This window comes from Uloborus diversus, chromosome 9 (assembly GCF_026930045.1).
Source record: "Uloborus diversus isolate 005 chromosome 9, Udiv.v.3.1, whole genome shotgun sequence".
Taxonomy (NCBI): Eukaryota; Metazoa; Arthropoda; class Arachnida; order Araneae; family Uloboridae; genus Uloborus; species Uloborus diversus.
The window spans coordinates 128,850,903-128,866,679 of NC_072739.1; the positions used below are offsets into that span (position 1 = coordinate 128,850,903).

Consider the following 15,777-nt stretch of genomic DNA (forward strand, 5'->3'; position numbering starts at 1 on the left):
GGAAGGGGGATATTTCGGTATAATTGTCCAATGCATATTTTAATTTAGATTTTTTTTATGGGAGGAGGAGGGGTGATCCTTATTTATTTTTTCAAATCACATACATGTTTTTTTTTCTTTGGGGAAGTGTTCTCCCCCCCCCCCCCACCGGAACTGTAATGCATATTTTAATTAAAAATTATTTTTTCTTCGAATCTTATTTCTTGGAATATTGAATAGATGTTGCATCTGTATTTTTCTGGTATTAAGAACTACTGATAAGTGGTAAGGGGTTACGACAGAAAATTTAAATATGAGAGTGGAATCTCTGTTTAAGCAATCACCCCCTACTATAACATAATAATTTACATTAGCATTACATAAATTAGCATAATAATTTACATTGCTTTTGGTTAGATTTAATTTTTTTTCCTCCATTTACCAACTGCTGTTACTATGGTGTTAATATTTTTAACCATATAGGTTTAGCTCAAGCTCCCTTTTTTTCTCTAGCGAAAACTGAAAATCTGTTGGAAGCCCTGATACTGAGCTTTAATGCTTTTCGTTTTTGTATAAATGAATTTCTTTAAATAAGAAGTTGTGCGAAATTTGTAAATAAATAAATTTTTCACTTTTGAAATGAATTGCACTTCAGTTTCATCATTAGTTCATTTTTCACTTCATGGAGCATTCTGGGGGAGGGGGGAGTTCTGATTAACAGAAAACGTAAAGATTAAGTAAAATTTACTCTTTTGGTACTTACTGTTGTGGCACTTAAAATAGAGTTAATTGTTTTCTAGTAAGCAGTTTTGATTTTTTTCCCTCCTCCTCTTTTTTTCTTTTCTCCCTTTTTTTTCTTTTCCCCTGATTACTTTCTTTTTCTCCTTTTCTTATTTTTTTGGGAGGCGGGAGACGCCCGGCGACATAACCTTGGCTTTCTGCGGCCTGATTTTCTCCACAAGAAAAAGATGCTCTTTTACGTACCTCCCATCAGCAGTCATTCTAATCAGAGAAATTTCAGCTGGGGTACCCACAAATGCTCCAACTGCTCCAGCAGCCATACCTATTCCTGCTTTCACGAAGAAACCAGGTGGCTTTTTTCCGTCCCTGAAAAGCATGAAACAGTTAGCAACAGTTAATTTTACACCAACATCAAATTTGACATTAGTTTGATTACTGTCATGTGAGGCATTTTAGTGTAAAGTAAGGGGTAAAGCCTTTTTTTTTAATCACATGTAACATCCTAAAAGCGAATAACTTGCAATGAAATTGAAAAATATTTCAAATAATGCTGATTGTCTTCAAAAATAAGTTCTAAAGCTAACATTAGGCTTAACAAATGAACTTTCATGTCAGGTTTAGAATTAAGTCTGTTGCAATATTTATTTTTAACCGACTTAAAAAAAGGAGGTTATGATTTCGTATTGTGGCTTTTTAGGTGTGTTTTCGAATTATTCCAACATTACTGGACCGATTTGAAAAAAAAAAAAATTGTTTGGAAGGATATACTTACCAGATGGTCCCATTGTAATTTGATCTGGATCTGATAAGGGATCCCGGAGAAATCCAAGAAACCTTAAATTTCATACGTCGTGGTCACGTGGTGTTGCTGTGATTGGTGTATTTTCACACCTAAGCTTTTGGCTTTCTCTTGAACGATATTTAATTCTCGCGGCACATGGATGATTAATTTTCTCAACGCTGCGCCGCATGGTAATTTTTTATTATAGGTGTTACTAATGTATTTATTACTGCGTAGCAAAGCAGTAAATTAAATATTATTTTGCTACTTCAATAGTTGAATCAATTACCTTATTTTATTTACTAATAAATAACTTTATTTAGGCACTAAAATATAAAGTTCTTTATTTAATATTCCAATTTTTAAATATATTTTTTGTTCAATTGAGGGGGAATTGAATACAGAACACCCTCTCCCACGATTTAATTTATATTCTTTGATAATATACATTATAACTGTGTGATTTCTGAAGTTTGACCAATATTCTGGATTTACTATTTCACGATGCCGCCAGTTCAATTTGAAATTAGGGTTATATTAATTAGCAGGCTTCAAAAAAATGAGGAGGCTCTGAACTCGTCGGATTTGTTTTTCCTTTGTACAATGTTCCATAAATACTCAAAGACACCTGTACCCAGGGGTGTGCACAGGGAGGGGGGAGGGACACCTGTTGGCCCGGGCCCGAGCCTGGAGGGGGCCCAATATTTTGCAACTAACGGTGAAATATAGGGGTAAACAATATGGAGAGCGGCCCGGAAAAGTCATTTGTGATGGGCTCCAAAATTTCTGTGCACGCCCCTGCCCCCGATAAGGAAAAGTCTTTTTTTGTTTGAAACAGCAAAGTTCTTCGGCGGTCTAATGTTAATCAAGTTCAAGTTTGATGAAATTGAGGGAACTATTCAAATATCATACTCACATTTAAATCGATTTTTACTTTATTAACTTTGTATATCGTCTCACTTAGTGAACAGGTTTTTATGCTTTTTTTGTTTAGTGGTGGTTTTGTTTAGGGGCCCCTATTGTTCTTTACCCTATTTGTTCTTTAGGGAAAAGTTAAGGGTAAAACAATAAATTTCATGCAATTTCCCTCACAAACGATTAAATATAAAACCTATTGATAAACAAAGGTCATAAAACAAAGGTTTATACTTTCTTTACCTATAGTTAAAGAAAGTACTAAAAATATATATTATTAAGAGTAATGATAAAGAAAATTTTGAATTAAGGATTCTCTGAAGCAAACATAAAATTCATTCTAGTGGAATTTTTAATCTTCATCTATAGTGGGGCCATGTGAAAAAACATGCGACTTTTATCACGAGTTACATGATACTAATTAATTGTGAAACAAACTACAATTTACAGTATTACAATTCTAAAATTTACAATTTTACAAATTTAAACTTAAAGCGATTTCATTTTTTTTTAGTGACTCGTGCATTTGCTTTTGAAAAGCAAACTTTGATAAAGCTGAACAAATGATGAATGCAATTTTTTTTGTACATAGTTACGCATTTGAAAAGGCCTTTCTTCACAGTCGTTCGAAGTCTCCGAGACGCTCGCTGTGTTATTTACACCACTAAAAAGCAAAAAATAAATTACTTTTAAATAAAAAAAAACCGCCCTTCAAAAAATACCCAGGAACTAAAAAGCAAAAAATAACTGATCACACTTACATTCTATTTCCTACCCAAACATACCTAACCTAATTATATACGCTCTCTTAATTTTTAATAACCTTTTGAAATCGGGGCCTCCTATAAACAACTACATAACGTAACTAACAACCCACCGAATTCTGAATTAAACACTAATTTAACTATACGTGAAATTAGTCTTTAAAGCTAAACCTACTCAGTTACGTTAGGTAGTAGTTTATAGGAGGCCCCGACTTCAAAAGGTTATTAAAAATTAAGAGATCGTATATAATTAGTTAGGTATGTAAAATAATTCATCGTATAGTAATTTAAATCAGTGTTTATTTTATAATTCGGTGTTTAGTTTAGTTGATTTTTGTACTAGAATAGTAAAATAAATTTCATTTCTATGTTTGGGTAGGAAATAGAATGTGTAATCAGTTATTTTTTGCGTTTTAGTTCCTGGGTATTTTTTGAAGGCTTTTTTTTTTAATTTAAAAGTAATTTATTGCTGACACAAAGTTGAGAACCAAGTTTCACACATAATCTTACTACTATTATATATGCGAAAGTTTGTCTGTATGGATGTTTGTTACTCTTTCACGCAAAAACTATTGAATGGATTTTGATGAAACTTTACAATAATATAGTTTATGCATCAGAATAACACATAGGGTAGTTTTCGTCCCATTATGGGGGGCAAAACCCCCTTAGGGTGGGCAATAAAACACAATTTTCGTATAAATTCTCCAATATGGGGATGAAAAAATACTTGCACATATTAACATCATATGTCCATCGAAAGCTCTGATTTTTCTGCTGAAGATGGCACCTGTTTGAAATTTCTAAGTAGAATAAAAAACGAATTATGAGCTTTTTAGTTCCATGTTCGAAGGCTTTCCTTAACTCAATACAATATTTAGTGTATCATCTCAACTCCCTGTCAATAACGACTATTGTTGTATTGTTGACTATCTTTGCTTTTCGTGACTGTTCAAGGCTTTTCTCAAGTCAAATCTTGAAGTAAGATTTTTGCACAAGATTGGCAAATAATACATGGATTTGGCTGATTTTTTTCCATTTTAATGCAACTTTGAGGCAATTAATGGTTTTTTTTTTATTTATTTGCATTGACTGGGTATTTAATCGATCAGCTGGAATCTAGTTAAACTTTTTTTGTGGAATCATTTCAATAGCTAAGGCATTTGGCATTTTTTTCAACTGTCGCTGTTTTGAAGCTAAAGACTATGCAATACTGTTTCTTGGTTTTTACCATGTAACCAAATATTGCCATTTCTTAAATATTTCTTTCTTTAAATTTGTTAACACTTAAAATAATTCGCCAACTAATTCACAAATTCATAAACAGCGCAAAAACTTCCATTACTTTGTCTTTGCACGCAATTTCAAATAATTGCCAAATTTTTACTGTTTATTGGAAACATTTCGGGTAGCATCATTGTTGACCCTATATTGGGACGATTTCTACGGTAAGAAGTTACGCATTATACAATAATTTAGATTGCCGGTGTAGCGCTGGATATTATGTATTTGATGGAGATCGGGATTATAAGGGAACTGCTTCACTTTATTTAAAAATAGTTGACCTCACTCGAATTGGATTTTTTGGGAATTACCCAAACTGACTTCTTTACAACTCCTGAACGTTTTCGTGATTTATTTTTTGTGATTTTTGGGTTTCTTCTCAGTTTTGCCAACATTTCATTTACTCCCTTTCCCCCTAATTTTCAGTTTTAATCATAGCTTTTGATACATTTAAGGGGGCAGGCAATTTGAAATGTCGGCGAAACTAGAGACAAACAATTTTTTGGTAACTATTTGACCTCTGCCTGTAATGACCATTAACTTGAATCAATTGGAAAAAAAAAAAACTACATCAACGTGAGCGAAGCCGTGGGCAAAAGCTAGTATACTATATAGATGAAAGCAGTAAAAGTGCCACTCAATATTGTTCCAATAAAATTTCCATTCAATGTATTGACATAATCAGAATGGTGTATAAGGACAATAAAAGGGTATTTAATTCAAAATTTCTTGATTTTTTTTTCTCTACTGTGCATTCGAAAAATACTGATTTCAAGTTTCAATCAAACTTTACTTTCATCGATTTTTTAAGTAATTTTAACGGAACAAAAGAATGCAAATTTTGTGGAACCCAGAAGCAGCTTTACAGAATCCTAAGATTCTGCGGAACACAATTTAAAAAACTCTGATTTAGAACAATGTTTTAAATTGTTGCCGTAGTATTGGTGTATGCCATAGCTAGTCAACCGTTTTTGGGAAAAGTGTCACTAATTAAGGAGCAAAAAATGTGTGTCACATTCAGTTTTTCTAACATCCCAAACTAGCATGTATCATTCATTCGTACATATATGTAGCGTTACCATCATAAAATTTTCTTCCATTTTCTTATTAATGCTTGGATCCTAAGTAAAATTCAGCACCTTTCAGGCTTTTCCAACTTACACACTCTACTGCACCTAATGACAAATCAGTAATACGCACCATTAACTATTTTAGCTAATTTCTAATTTTTCAATGAAAATTTTGTCACCTCAAATATTTTACAACTTCTACATTTTATTAAACTGTATTTAAATTATCTTAAAATCAAAGTGCTTGTGATATTTTTTAGTACAAATATTAATATATGGAGTTCAAGTATGCTTAAAATGGGCAGGTTTAAGCATTTTTAAAAAACTTCTGTCAACTAGTTTACATTTTTGAGCTGATACCATAATCAAGTTCAATTTTCAGAAAAAATTACATCAAAAACTCTCCTAATAAAATATAAGAGAGGTAGAGTATAGTGCAAACCAGCAAAACCTATATGAAAAGATTGAAACATGTGCTGTACCATTCTCACCTGAAATGAGAGGGTGAGAATAGTACAAAGAAAAACTGCTCTGGAGGGGGTATGGGTAAAGTTCCAAATTATTTCAGGGTCAATATCGAAAACCCAGACCCTAAACTATAATAACTTTTGTATTTCTAAGAATGTAAACAAGTGAGTGAAAACACTTCGAACTGGGCACGAGACTCACTCAATCAATCTCACTAGAGAATCTCTCATTCAACCATCAACCTTATGCTATGTTGCATGGGAGCTCTATTGAATTGTTATCAAACTGCAGTATTTAGTCAAAGCTAATTATTTTCTTTGTCTGATAAATTTTAATAATAAATGTGTTTCTTGTGCTACTTCGGAGTTAACTAATCAATACGCAGAACTCGGATACCTACGTGACAACAATAATGCAACTTCATTTTTTTTCGAATGAATGTCGAGTTAATTACAGACAGAAATGTACTAAAACTGTGCCATAGCTTTTACGGTAGTAAACATTAAGACAATTTCAAAAAACATACCAAGTGATTTTTTGACTTTTTATAAAGAAATTTGTATTTGGTTTAGCACAAACTGTAATGCATCCAAAGGAGGATTCCAAAATGTACAGATTTTGTTTAGCTTTTAAATTTATTTCGCTAACTGCTCATACTATTATGCTGAAATATCTATATCCATTTAATTTGTAGCACATATAAAAAGTTTTCAATGTTAAAGTATTGAAAAGTATATCTCCTTGCATTTGTGCAAAAACAAGTCACCTTCAATTTTTAATTACTATTTTTTGGATAAATAAGAAGATTTTAAATCTTATAGAAGTGATGGACTTAAAAAACAATCATATTCCAGTTTTAAAAAATTATAAAAAGCCCTATATGTCAGATGAATATTGAACACTTTTGTCTTTTGTCTCTCTAGTAGAATTAGTTTGGATGGAGACGACTGATTTTCGAACTCATCAATTCAAACAAAGAAACACAAGGCCGCTTTTGGAGATTGGGACTTGATTCTTTCATAGCCATTATCAATGAAGTGGTCGCTCGTTGGTGACGGCTAATTTGGAGCTTGAATAGAAACTAATAAATAATAATAATGAAAGAAATATGCTTACGAAAACTTTTCAAACAATGTTGAATAAACTCCCATTCGCACAGTTGTGTAAGATGCTTGCCTAAGCAATCCAGCGGATAACCTAAAAGTAAAAGATGTTCTTTTGATATTTCTTGCTTAAAAAGAATACAAAAAAAAAGAAAAAAGAAGAAGAAAGACAAATTAAATAATATGAACTTTTAAAACAAAGCAGAAGTCAACAATGGAAGTAATTTTAGTGACAATAATTATTTAGTAACTGGATGTTTACGTTCAAAAGCTGGAAAATTTTTTTTAATAAAAAAAATTGCATTGCCTTTTAAATACCAAATCTATGTCCACAATAATTTTGCAAACAAACTCTGCCCAGGGTCAGGGACTTTCAGTATGTTTACTTATTAATAACTTATTACAAATTGCTTACTGAGTAAGTGCTGGCTTTCTGCATTTCCTATGTTCACTTTCATTAAACAATGCCATGGGTATGGAGCTAATTCTAACTGCATATACATAGTTCTGCAAATCTCCTTCTGATTTCTTGGTAAGGGGCTGTCTATAAATGATGTTACACTTTTTTTCAACATTTTTGACCCCTCCCCCTTTGTCACGAAGTTTGTTTTGCAAGCTACTTTTCATAAACATATTCGTATTAAAAAATGCTTGATGTCACACTTCTTACTCTTTCTTTCCCCCTTGTCACTAAGTCACAATTTCACGATCCTCTCCCCCTTAAACACCATTTTTGTTGTAGTAATCCATCAAAACTTCTTTACTGTCCATCAGGATTGTCGAATTCATTGAGGAAAGAGAAAGTACGCGATCCTTTCCAGTCAGTTTGAAATTTGTGAATGAAGTTTTTTTTTTGCCATGAAAGTGCATGTTTGAAATTCTGTAACTTTTGATTGGTTGAATAAAATATACTAAAACAGTAAATCAAATTGAAGGAAATTTTAAGCTCTACAACTTTGTTGTTGACAATTTTCACGAATGCTGATCCTGGGAGACACTAAGAGCAAATGTTTGACAAAAAGAGAGAATTTTTTCGAAAATCATCATTTTTTCATAACATATACCCGGAAAATTACTGGAAATTTGACAAATATGTGTAGAAATGGTTTTGTAGAAAATTTATTTGGCTTGAATTTTTATTTTAAACGCATTTTTTCCACCATTTCCGACATTTTCTCGAAAAACCCAAAATTTTCTTCCCCCTCCCTCCCACGTTTAACTCACCCCCTAGGGTCAGGAACTTTTAGCATGCTAACTTACTAACTACCCCTAACAATATTCTGAAGTCAAAAATTATCGCATATTCCATGCACGCTACACCCCTGTTTTGAGCACTCATTGACTGGACTATATGTTTTTTACACGTTCTGTATGTAACAACAGTTAGAATAAAGCTAAAGTGGATCATAAAGCCTTACAAAAAGGAGAGAAATACTTTAGCTTAAAATATTGTTTATTTAATTAATAGTAAGCATAGAATATAAACCGTATTATAATAGACAAAAAAGAAATCAATAAACATACAATAATACAGTATGTACAGTTACTGTACTAACTTTGCTATCTAGTCAAAGTTTTAAAATTTTAAAAAAGTCACTCATTTTCTTCTGAACTACTGATGAAGTGTGCTTTAAGCTGTTAGCTATTGAATTTATAACCTGTATTTCATTTTAGCTGCAAAATGAGAAACTGCCTTTTAAAGTTGTGTGTCTTCCATGTATTTGATACAGATGCAACTTTTTTAGGAATTTTTTAAAAATATTTCCCATTTGTAGTAGTCTATAAAACATTGTATTTAGGTAAAATATGTTGAAAGAATCACTTGCTGATTGTAACTCAATTTTGATAAAAAGTGCAGATACGACTTTTGTGCTTAGCAGGGCAGTATTCTGCTTCAAGAAAAATTATTGAACTCAATAAAAATACTGAAAAATACATGCCTGTTTAAGACTAGGTTCATATCACAAATCCTCATTTATGACGCTGATCTCTTGATTTCTGCACTCATAGTATAGTAATAAGTAATCAGGGGTCTGTCCAGGATTTTTCACAGGGTCCGTTTTTTGTGAAAAATCAAATAATTTTGAGAAAAAAGAATTAATTTTATGAAAAATCAAAACATTTCGCAAAAAAAAAAAATAGTTAAAACGAAATTTTAGAATTTAGAGATGGCACAAACTGCATCAATTAAATTTAAAGTTGAGTGTTTTCCTCTTCTATGGCGAGAAAATCATTCTGGATTTTTTTTTTGATATTTGGCGGGGGGAAGGGGGGGGGGGGCATCGCTCTTTCAAGTATCAATATTTATCTACCATTCTGCATTATGTTAAATTTTGTACTAGATATATTTCTGTACAATATTTAAAATAATTGTAACAAAAATATAAATAAATAAAACAAAATTCAGAATAGGGTTTAGCATTGAACTTTTTGACCCAAGACACTCTTAAAAAGCACAGAATTTCGTTTAAAACTTATAAATTCCGTGATTTTAACAAAAATAAAAAGATATTTCAATTGTTTACCTCTTAACAAAGCGTAATAATCATCAAAAATTCGAAAAATCGGATTCCCATAGCGGATGCAAAGAGATCGCAATTCTCAAAGTGAAGGCATCAAAACTATAAAAACGGCTTGTAAAATAAATATTTTTGTTAAAATTATTTTAAAATTGCATTTTAGAGTCCTATGATAACATATCATTAATATCTGTGGACACAGTTGACCCTCCCCCCCCCCCAAAAAAAAAATTAATAATAAAATAAAATAAACCATCTATTCAGCATTTTAATTTTTGACTCATAACAGAAAATGGAATTTTGCTTTGAAAACTTGAAATGAGAGTTCTAACAGAAATAAAGAGACTTTTCATTTATTTGAATCCTAATAAAGCGAAGTTAGCTTGAAAAAAGAACAAAATATGATTCTCATATCGGATGTTAAAAGATTGCATTTTTCAAAATGTAGACATCTAAAGAAAAAAAGTGGTAATTAAAAGAGTTTATTTAAAGTTAATCATCCTTGTTAGCATCGAAAAATCAAAATCCATATAATTTTCTCTCAAAATAACAATTAAACATCGCACGGCACCGTAAAAACGCAAATATTGACAAGCCGACAAAATGATGAGAATATTTTCTAATCAAGTCATTATAAAGGTTCAACGCCAGACGCTATGTGGTGATAGTTTTGAAGTTGGTAACCCTATCGGAAGCGATCATATTTTTTCCTCACCCTTACTATCCCTTTGCAGTTCTAAGTTCATTTCGCAGATATATATTATTATTGTTTATTAAATCATGAGCGGGGGGGGGGGGGGATATTGCTTACCAATGCCTTTTCAGAAAAGTTTACAACAACCCGCTGCTAATTAGCTGTGATAAAACAAACAACCATTATATTTATTTGGCAGTAGCAATTATTTATCGCTTGCAGAAGCATCGCAAGAGTGCCGATTTTTTCTTTCTTTTTTTTTCAAAATTAGCCGATTTTGTATAAGCTGATCCCTATAATTTGACTTAAAAAAGGTTCCAAAAATGATCGTTTTATACACAGAAATATGCATTATTTTGCTTTCAAATTTGCTCTTTCAATAAACAATTTGTGACAGATCCGATCTTGTTTATCAGAATTTTGTGAAGGGTCCGTTTTGTTTGATCGGGATTTAGTGAAAGGTCCATTTTGGTTGATCGGATTTTTGTGAAGGGTCCGTTAACGGACCCAAATATCATTTGGCCAGATCCCTGGTAATTATCCCATATTTAGAAGGGTCTCAACATTAGACTGAGGCTGTCGCCTCAGAAAGTCATAATACGCCACTGTAAATGAGTTTAAAAATCTACGATTTGAAACTCACAAAATTCTAAAATCCACACTTCACTTGGTCCCAAACTCTGTGAATTTGAGAACGTTGACTGTATGTGAAGTTAAATATGGAATAGTGGAATAGATAAAAATCTTACAATAAATAATTCATAAAAGAAAATTTGAACCTAATATATTTTAAACAGAAGCATCAGAAATACTGACTTAAAATTAGACAGCAATGGGTTTAAATTATAAAAAAATAAATTATATTACCCAACATAAAGACCAGAAATGCCTTCATTTCTTATGACGCTTTTTATAGCATGAATACTAGTTTTGTGTTCTTTTGCTTTTCCTCCTTCGCCTGGAAGTACACACAAAAGTTTAAATATAACTGCAATGAAAAAATGTATGCATAAATAAAAAAAGCAGTTAAATGCTAATGCACCTACCACTAAGTTGCATTCGATTTTTTATAAGATCTAAAGGTTGCACAAAACAAGTTGCTGCCATTCTGAAAAGAGGAAAAAAGGTTACGCAAATATAAAAAATTAAGGCCAGAGTAAATTATTGTTACAAGTACAATTACATGTTACAAAAGCACAAGAGTATTTTTTGTACACACAATAAGAACATCAACATATTTTCTTTTCTTTTAAACATAGGCAAAAGTTAATTAAGCATTACTCAACATTCATCTACATGAGTCATAATTTTGAATATGAAGAAAATAAACAGAAAATTTATTCATATTGCATTTAAACAAAGTTAAGGAAATATCAAAATTGATTCCTATAATCAGCGACACAGCAGGGAAATGCCTAAAGAGGAATGATTACCAGGCTAAGAAAAGCAAAATCTAATGCTTGGAATTGTAAATAGAAACAACTGATTGGAATTTGATTTTAATTTTACATAGACACTAGCCAGCCGTAGCTGTATTAAATTGATTTTAAAACAACTTTTTACATTTTTTAAAAAAGAATTTCTCCAGAACTTCCATGACAATTCCATAAATCAATCCACATCCTGACCAATCCATGGCATGAATCTGGATCATCCATTCTGTTCCCTCTCAAAATAAGAACCTTTAGAAAATTTTAAAGTTTGACGTAGCCTCTTTAAACTGTTGGTCCACAAATCCATTATTAAATTTAGGGCCTTTTTATAGGCCTCTGTTATTTTGTTCATTTTTATGTTGCATCCAATTATAATAATACTTGCATGAAATTTAACTTCATTAAAATATTAATGAGATTTGAAAATATAATATCCATCCTCATTGCCAATATTAATATACTTTGTTCCTGATAACATGCAAAGCTTAGAAATAATCATAAAACACTAACAAAAAATATGAGGTAAAAATTATTTCAAAAAGAAAAAAAAAACATGATATTAAAAATAAATAAATAAAAAGAAGTCATCTTTTCTTACAATAAATTTTTAAACATAATTAAAATAATTATACTGAAATTTCCTTACAATGCAAGTGTCATGGAAACAACAAATGCTGCAAATACATAGTTACATCTTCATTGAAGCATAATTTTGCATCTCTATTTACGGATGCAAAAGGCATCTCTATGTTCCTATGCGTAGAAGTCTGCTTCACTAGGATCATATTTCTACATTATAGCAGCCTCCCATAATTTATTTAGCAATTTAAAAATTGAATTGTTTATTTCAGAAAGGGCATAAGTCTTACAGAAAATCCGTAAGACTTATGCCCTTTCTGAAATAATCAATTCAATCTTAGATAGTAAAGAGCTATGATTTCACAAGCCTCAAAAAGCATGAAAATTAACATTTCCATGTTTTGGTGAATGTAACCAGCAGTTTGGTGAAATTTTTCAGTTTATGGATAATTAAATCTCAGGGGCAGCTATAATGCAGAAAAATTGAAAAAAAAAATAAGTAAACACCTTTATACATAATTTCAAAGTAACGAGAAAATATAGTTGAAAAATCAAGGACAAAACAGAAATTTACCCAGCAGCCCCACCAAACAGGAACCGAACATAATTTGGCATAGTTGCAGGAGGAGCTTGAGAAGCAGCCATTTTCTTTCAGTTTTCTGAAGCAAAAAAACAACATTAATAGTTTGATACATTAGCGAATTACAGAACAGCACTTACTAAGAATTAACATTAATTAAATTTTTCATGCGTCAGTACTATTTAGCCCAGTGGTTTCTAACCTGGCGGCGAGCGTTCCCAAAGGAGCAATTTGATCCCTGAAGGGGACAATAAATTTAAGATGGGCAAAAGGGGAGGGTGATAAGTATTTAAAAGACAAAATAATGATAATAACAGCCAGCTAATATTGAAATTGAATATTAAAAAAAAGCCATTTGTTCACAATTAAAAAAAAGAAACAAATTTAGGAACTTCCTTCTCATACATCAGTTGAAACCATGAGGAATTATTTCATCATTCATCGCCAAGTTTACGAATGCTCAAGTTTTCATTTTTTAATTTTAAGACCTCTTTCACAGTTCACTTCCTTCACTTAGTTGAATCAACTTTCAAATGGCGCTTATCGGGAAGCAGTGGCGGATACAGCCGGTGGGCAACCCGGCATTTACCCGGTGGGCCAGTTATGTTTCGGACTGATCAATTGACGGCAATGTTTTTTGGGCTTGTCTACAATAAAAATGTACAACAATACAAAATGTAAATTTTGCGTGTGTATGTTTGGAATAACGCAAATTCGCAAAACACAGCCGCAGCTCTTTTTTATGCATGGGCTAAAACTTGTGGGTGGATTAAGGCAGGGTTGTCGCCAAGGGGGGGGGGGAGTTTCTGAAATGAGGCTGTCAATAACTCTTTAGTCAAATTAATTCATTAAAAAAAACACACACATGGAAACCTTTGCAGTCTTTAAAGGTTAAAATACTTTTGGCCCCTACGCCACTTTTATTTATGAATGACAACTCAAAATTTCTATAAAATGCAACTTACAACAAAGGCCAACAAGAGGTCATGTCAACTTAGTTAAGAGAATATGGGCCCGTTCTAATTTGAACTTGTGCAGAGGGCAAAATATGCTTGGTAAATGCTGTAAAAAGGGCCCTGAGAAAAAAATGACATCAGACCCACTTTTGCTCCTGGCGACCCAGTTTATAACAATTAGAATAAAAGTGACAAGAAGTACCTTTTCCGTAATTTTTTTTAAAAAAATGTAATCTTAAAATACCACTGAGGAGCATGAAAGATTCTGCATTACTAAGATTATCAAATCAAAAGCCGCCGAAATGTGCGTTTCAAACATTAATGACAAAAAATAAAGTATTCTGTAAATAGTTTGTGGGGTGTTGCAGGCAGTGATCCTAATTTTATATATTTTTGTATCTAACTAGGGTTCTACCTTATATGAAGAAATGCTTTTACTTGTTAAATTTTGTCTATAATATCAAAATTAATACTTATAAAGTTAATATTTCCACAGTAATAATTTCAAATATTTTTTCTCGTAATGTACAGAATACTTTTGTTATTCAGACACAATGTTGATCAATTTGGTATTTTTCCGTTAAAAAGCACTCGTTCCTCTAAAATATTAAATGATCCACAAATTTATATCAATCCATAATAAACAATAAATGTTCCACTAAAATCTAAAATATTTTTTGAAACTGGCAAATATGATGGTGACCTAAATATTACTCCCTCTTTTTTCAGTTAAGTAGAAAGTAAACAAGACACCGATCCATAACTGGAAAGTGCCATTATTTTAAGGTACAAGTGGACCAATAAAACATAAATTATTAAAATGCCTGTGTATGGTATGTAATCAACACAAAAAGCCAACTTTCAACTTTGCAGGGATCACTTTTATTAGGATAACATAAATATAATGAAATTTTCAAACTGAAGTTAGAAATGTTCACACATGTAATTGTCTCAATGTATTCATATACGTTTTGCAAAGGAATAAATATTTTCAACTAGATGTAAGAAAGCAATTGCCGAGCTAAAATGACATGTAGGAAAAGCAGGTCTTTTGATATGCAAATAAATATTTTATATTTAAAAATGAGAGAGGACACATCTGGACCTTGACTTCCTGTTCAAAAATTCTTCCAGTGACTAAATGTATAATTCTTATAGCTAAACTTGAAACAAAAAATAGCAAAACAATTAACCAAAAACCTACAATAAATTTCTCACATGCAAAATTCAAATTGCTACTTGTGTTGTCGTTGTCGTGGAATACGTGCATTTAGTGTTATACAGAGTAATTAGGATCACTAGTGAAAATAAGGCTATATTATTTTCAATTATCATTTCCTTTTATGAACGTAAATGATTTTTTCTGCCATGAAAAGCGAATAGATGAAGTGCAATATGACTAACTGTAGTCGTTTTAAGTTTACTTCTATAAATAAACAATGAAAAAATAGTCATTAAAACACAATCTCATTATTTGTTTTGAATTTCGCAAAGCAACATATTGTACAAATAATTGATGCTAAATTACTTTTCAAGACAAGTTTAATTGGAGTTTATTCGTATCTAAGAAAAATACTCACGACTCAGGAAGTACTAATGAAATCAAGTCATAGAGAAATCGCAGAGGTTTAAAAGATCGTAAGAAATAGGTATTCCTTGACTTCGGCTTAGCAATGATAAATGCATATAAGAGAGTTACAGATTAGAGATGTTGCAAAATAAAGTAGATTTGATTATCGTTGCTTTCCACCGATTTCTTTTCGAATGGAATAATGTTTCAGAACTATTAAAATGACGGGAATGATATTTCTATATCATTTTAAAAATATTTCTAAGTGCAACACGTGCGTTTATTTTCTTTTATTTTTTCCCCCAAGCTATGACCTTAGCAAGTACTCAAGGTGCCATTTT

General features: G+C 31.6%; 1 protein-coding gene across 1 annotated transcript in view; it reads right to left on the bottom strand.

The window, feature by feature from the left end:
* LOC129229324 (mitochondrial 2-oxoglutarate/malate carrier protein-like) overlaps positions 1 to 15,746 on the bottom strand; it is a 38,896-nt gene extending 23,150 nt beyond the window's left edge. Inside the window, exons 1-6 of the mRNA XM_054863611.1 lie at positions 15,447 to 15,746; positions 12,905 to 12,989; positions 11,365 to 11,426; positions 11,186 to 11,276; positions 7,119 to 7,199; positions 964 to 1,086 (exon numbers count right to left, since the gene is read on the bottom strand). Of these exons, the coding sequence (XP_054719586.1) occupies positions 964 to 1,086; positions 7,119 to 7,199; positions 11,186 to 11,276; positions 11,365 to 11,426; positions 12,905 to 12,975 (428 nt within the window). The 5' untranslated portion in view covers positions 12,976 to 12,989; positions 15,447 to 15,746. The remainder of the gene's footprint in view (positions 1 to 963; positions 1,087 to 7,118; positions 7,200 to 11,185; positions 11,277 to 11,364; positions 11,427 to 12,904; positions 12,990 to 15,446) is intronic.
* Positions 15,747 to 15,777: the final 31 nt, after the last annotated feature.